General features: G+C 43.8%; 1 protein-coding gene across 1 annotated transcript in view; it reads right to left on the minus strand.

Moving 5' to 3' along the window:
- Window positions 1-4,189, minus strand: part of SUN3 (Sad1 and UNC84 domain containing 3) — a 40,547-nt gene that overhangs the window by 33,218 nt on the left and 3,140 nt on the right. The window contains exon 2 of the mRNA XM_010831037.1: window positions 2,340-2,401. Coding sequence (XP_010829339.1) covers window positions 2,340-2,401 — 62 coding nt within the window. The remainder of the gene's footprint in view (window positions 1-2,339; window positions 2,402-4,189) is intronic.

Below are 4,189 nucleotides of genomic sequence, written 5' to 3' on the forward strand. Positions count from 1 at the left end.
TGCCTTCTCCAGGGGATCTTCCCAACCCAGGGATCGAACCTGAGTGGGGAAAGACAAAGAAGCAGTTTGTACGCACTAAGAAGATGTATATATTTCAATCTTAAAAGATGTCAAAGCAGAGACTTTGCTGGCAGGCCGGTGGTTAAAACTTCCCCTTCCAATGAAGGGATTGCAGATTCAGTCCCTGGTTGGAAAATAAGATCCCACATTCCTCTCAACCAAAAAAAAAAAAAGTAAAACAGAAGCAATATTGTAACAAATTCAATAAAGACTTTAAAAATGGTCCACATCAACAAAAATCATCAAAAGAAAAATGTCTAAGGGATATAGGGCATTCGTTTTCAAAATAAGGAAAATTCTGAGCACAAACAATTCTACTGTTCACAGGGCGTGTTCCTGACACAGGCAGGGTGGTGGAGCCTCAGAAGAGCAGGCGTTCGTCACTGGACACAGGGCTGGGGTAGGGCTGTGGGAAGTCTCAAGGGCAGAGGGCTCGTGAGTCAGGAGCCAGCAACAGCCACGGGGTCGGGGGAGGGCTGCTGAAGCTCACAGGCTGAAATCAGCAGAGGTGAAGACCAGACAGATGGAAGCAACAGAGCCAGACAGCGTGCAGTTCTCAGTAGAACTGGAAATTTCAAGATGAAGTTTAGAGGTCTGCTGAGATGGGATGGGTGCTCAGGGCACTAAGATGCAGCTGACGGAAGGCTGGCACAGACTTCAGAGAGCCCTCAGTCCAGGTATCCACGTGCAAGCCCAACTGAACAGCCCCCGTTGCTGCGTAAAACGGCATTTTGTGGCGATAGCTGGGTGAAACTCTGACTTCCCTGGACACTCTGCAATTCAAGGTGTCCACGTACCACAGAACAATTCCTCATTGTACTAGGATTCATGGTGTGTGATATTTACAGCCAGAAAATGGCAAAGCATGTGTTCTAGCATTTCTTCAAGAACCCCATGATGAGTCAGTCTCTGGTTGTCAAAATCCTTCAAGATGAGTCGCCCAGATTTAGAAAAGATCAATTCTATGTGTTTGCAATAAAAATATCAAGGATTCCTAACTTCAAAGCAACTTCTCTTATTTTGAACCATGATTAGTAACAGGGAAGAAAAAAATCTGACTCCATATTGGATCTGTTTCTTTTACTTTAATCATTGCTTCCCACGGCTTTTGTCCATTAAAAAGATATTGTCTATACATAATGGCTTGCCTTGGGGAACCCTTCCCTACTGCATGAATGTTAAACTAAAGTGTCTTTGTTCAGCTCACTGGGAGACATTCTGACCCTGCCCACTTGTGAATGACAGCAGGAAAAAGAAATGAATGCATCCCTTCCCTGAGGATGGCCAAACCAGGAGGTATTTTGCAACACTTATGGCCTTTTGATTTCCCAGATGGCTCAGATGGTAAAGAATTTGCCTGCAAAGCAGGAGTAATGGTAGTGTTAGTCGCTCAGTAGTGTTAGTCGCTCAGTTGTGTTCAACTCTTTGCAACCCCATGGACTGTGGCCTACGGGTCTCCTCTGTCCATGGGATTCTCCAGGCACGAATACTGGAGTAGACTGCAATGCAGGAGACCTGGATTCAATCCCTGGGTTGGGAAGATCCCCTGGAGAAAGAAGGGATTGGCAACCCATCCAGTATTCTTGCCTGGAGAATTCTATGGACAGAGGAACCTGGTGGGCTACAGTCCATGGGGTCTCAGAGTCGGACACGACTGAATGACTAACACTATCACTACTACTACTACTCGGCACTGCAGGACTGAGTGACTTACACTTTCGCTTCATGGTCTTTTTACTTTACTTCCTTTCCTCCTCCTCCTCCTCTGTTCTGTAAAAGAAACTGGCATCCAGACCCCATAACATAGTACTCCAGGACTCTCATCCACCATCTTCTCGGATGCCCAGCTTTCTGAATAAAGTCTCTATTTCTTGCCTTGATACCCTGCCTCCTGATTTATCGACCTGTTCTTGTCAAACAGAACGAGCTTATATCTGGTAACAACTCTAAGAGAAATAAAGTTCTCACTAAGTTTTCAACAAAGAAACCCATATCACTTTTACAAGAGAACCTGAGTGCTGCAACCACTGAGCCCACAAGCCACAAGGAAGACCCTGCATGACGCAATGAAGACTCTTCATGCCGCAACTAAGATCTGATGCTGCCAAACAGATTCATAAATAAATATTGAGCGGGGGGAAGGAATGGTTCAAGAGCATTCAGTCACTTCCAGGTTTCTGGGGCATTTACTGCAAATGTGAGTCATTCCCCTGCCAGCTCTCTCATCACACACACACCCTGTGAAATGGCTTCAAGGATCGTTGCTTAGTAAGACTCACCCAGAAGAAGTAAGGTCAGTATAAACACCATACCCATGACAGCCTTCCATGATCGAGTTAACCTAAAAAGAAGAAAAATAACAGCAAAAAGAATTTAGCAATACACCACTCTTAACCTTTAATTTGAACTTTAACCTCTACAACCAAGTCGACAGACATGACTAGGCTGAGCATGTGAGTTAATTTAGTTCCTAATCCACTGTGAAACTGAGGGAAAACAGTACTCAGAGTGGTATATATACATATTCACACATATATACACCATACACAGCCCTCTCTTTCACACATATTACTGCCCTGTTGTTGCAGGTTTTTATGCCTACAAATGCTTATGAAGAAGAAAGCAAAGGAGGTTATCCTAGAGGTCTGCAATGTATCATCAGTCCAGAAGAAAAAAGAAAAAAAGAGTCTGGACTGAGCCCACCAGGCTCCTCTGTCTATGGAATTCTCCAGGCAAGAATACTGAAATGGGTTGCCATTTCCTACTCCAGGGGATCTTCCCTGCCCAGGGATCGAAACTGTGTCTCCTGCTCTGGCAGGCTGATTATTTACTGCTGAGCCAGCTGGGAAGTCCAAAGAACTATGTCAATGAACACAAAATTCTGATAAAATTCTCTAAAGCAATCCTAACCCTTTCCCTCACTTTTTATTGAAATATAACATACATAAAGAAAAAAGCACAGATCATGGCACAGCTCAGTGGATCCAAAGGCCAACTCCACCCTCCCACTGGCAACCAGTGGGACAAGAGCTTTTGTAGACAGGAGGCGGCTCCATGCAGAAACAGCACAGTCAGCTCCCACAGCTGTCTTCAGATTGGTCACGGGTGGTCTGACCAGCATCATCCTGATTGTTTTAGGTACAGTTAATCTTCAGTTTCAGGGTCCATTTTTTCCCATGTCTTTGAGGTCAGTTCTCAGAATTTCGGCAGTTTAAGTTGTGGGTTCACCTTGGAAAGTCTGGTCATTATGCAGTTAACTCCTTCTATCTGAGGTTTCAATATCTATAAGACAGCTCACACGATATGGCTCAGAATATTAGGAACTAAAAGGTCCTTGACTATGCTTAATGACTACATTATTATTATCTGGTCTCCTTCGTTTTCCTTTGTTTCTGTATTTCTCATTTCCCTGATTAAACTTATTCTTTGACTCAAGTTTTCCACAGACAAAAGGCAGGCGGAGGACAAGGGGCGTTGGGACAAGCACCATGGGGTCCTGCTCTGTTGGGCCAGAAATTGCTGGGTTAGTGCATATCCGGTCTCAGCAGATCTTTCCAAAGAGTTTCACAAAGTGATTGCAGTGACCTTTCCACATCCAACTTTAAAGATTTTTTTTTTAAAGGAGAAAAAAAAAAAAAAAAGAAAATGGCTAAAATAGACTAATCTCACTGAAACAGAAGGCTAGGAGCTTTGGGACAAAGTACTCTAAGACAGCAAATTGAAATTTCTATTTAAAACATATAAAAACCAGTTGATGATGAGTCATTCATTAATTACAGAAGGCACCTTGATGTAGCAGGAGAAGCACTGAGTCACAGCTCAGAAAAGGGGGTGAAGCTGTCACCGACCGTGCCAGTCACACAGTGAGGCCAGACCATACAGAAAGGTGGAGTTTGGAGCAGAGAAAGTTTTATTGCATGGTGGGGGGCAAATTTTGTTAGGAAGCATCATTATGAACAAAGCTAGTGGAGGTGATGGAATTCCAGTTGAGCTATTTCATATCCTGAAAGATGATGCTGTGAAAGTGCTGTACTCAATATGCCAGCAAATTTGAACAACTCAGCAGTGGCCACAGGACTGGAAAAGGTCAGTTTTCATTCCAATCCCAAAGAAAGGCAATACCAAAGAT

The sequence above is a fragment of the Bison bison genome, unplaced genomic scaffold, assembly GCF_000754665.1.
Source record: "Bison bison bison isolate TAMUID 2011002044 unplaced genomic scaffold, Bison_UMD1.0 scf7180017864522, whole genome shotgun sequence".
NCBI lineage: Eukaryota > Metazoa > Chordata > Mammalia > Artiodactyla > Bovidae > Bison > Bison bison.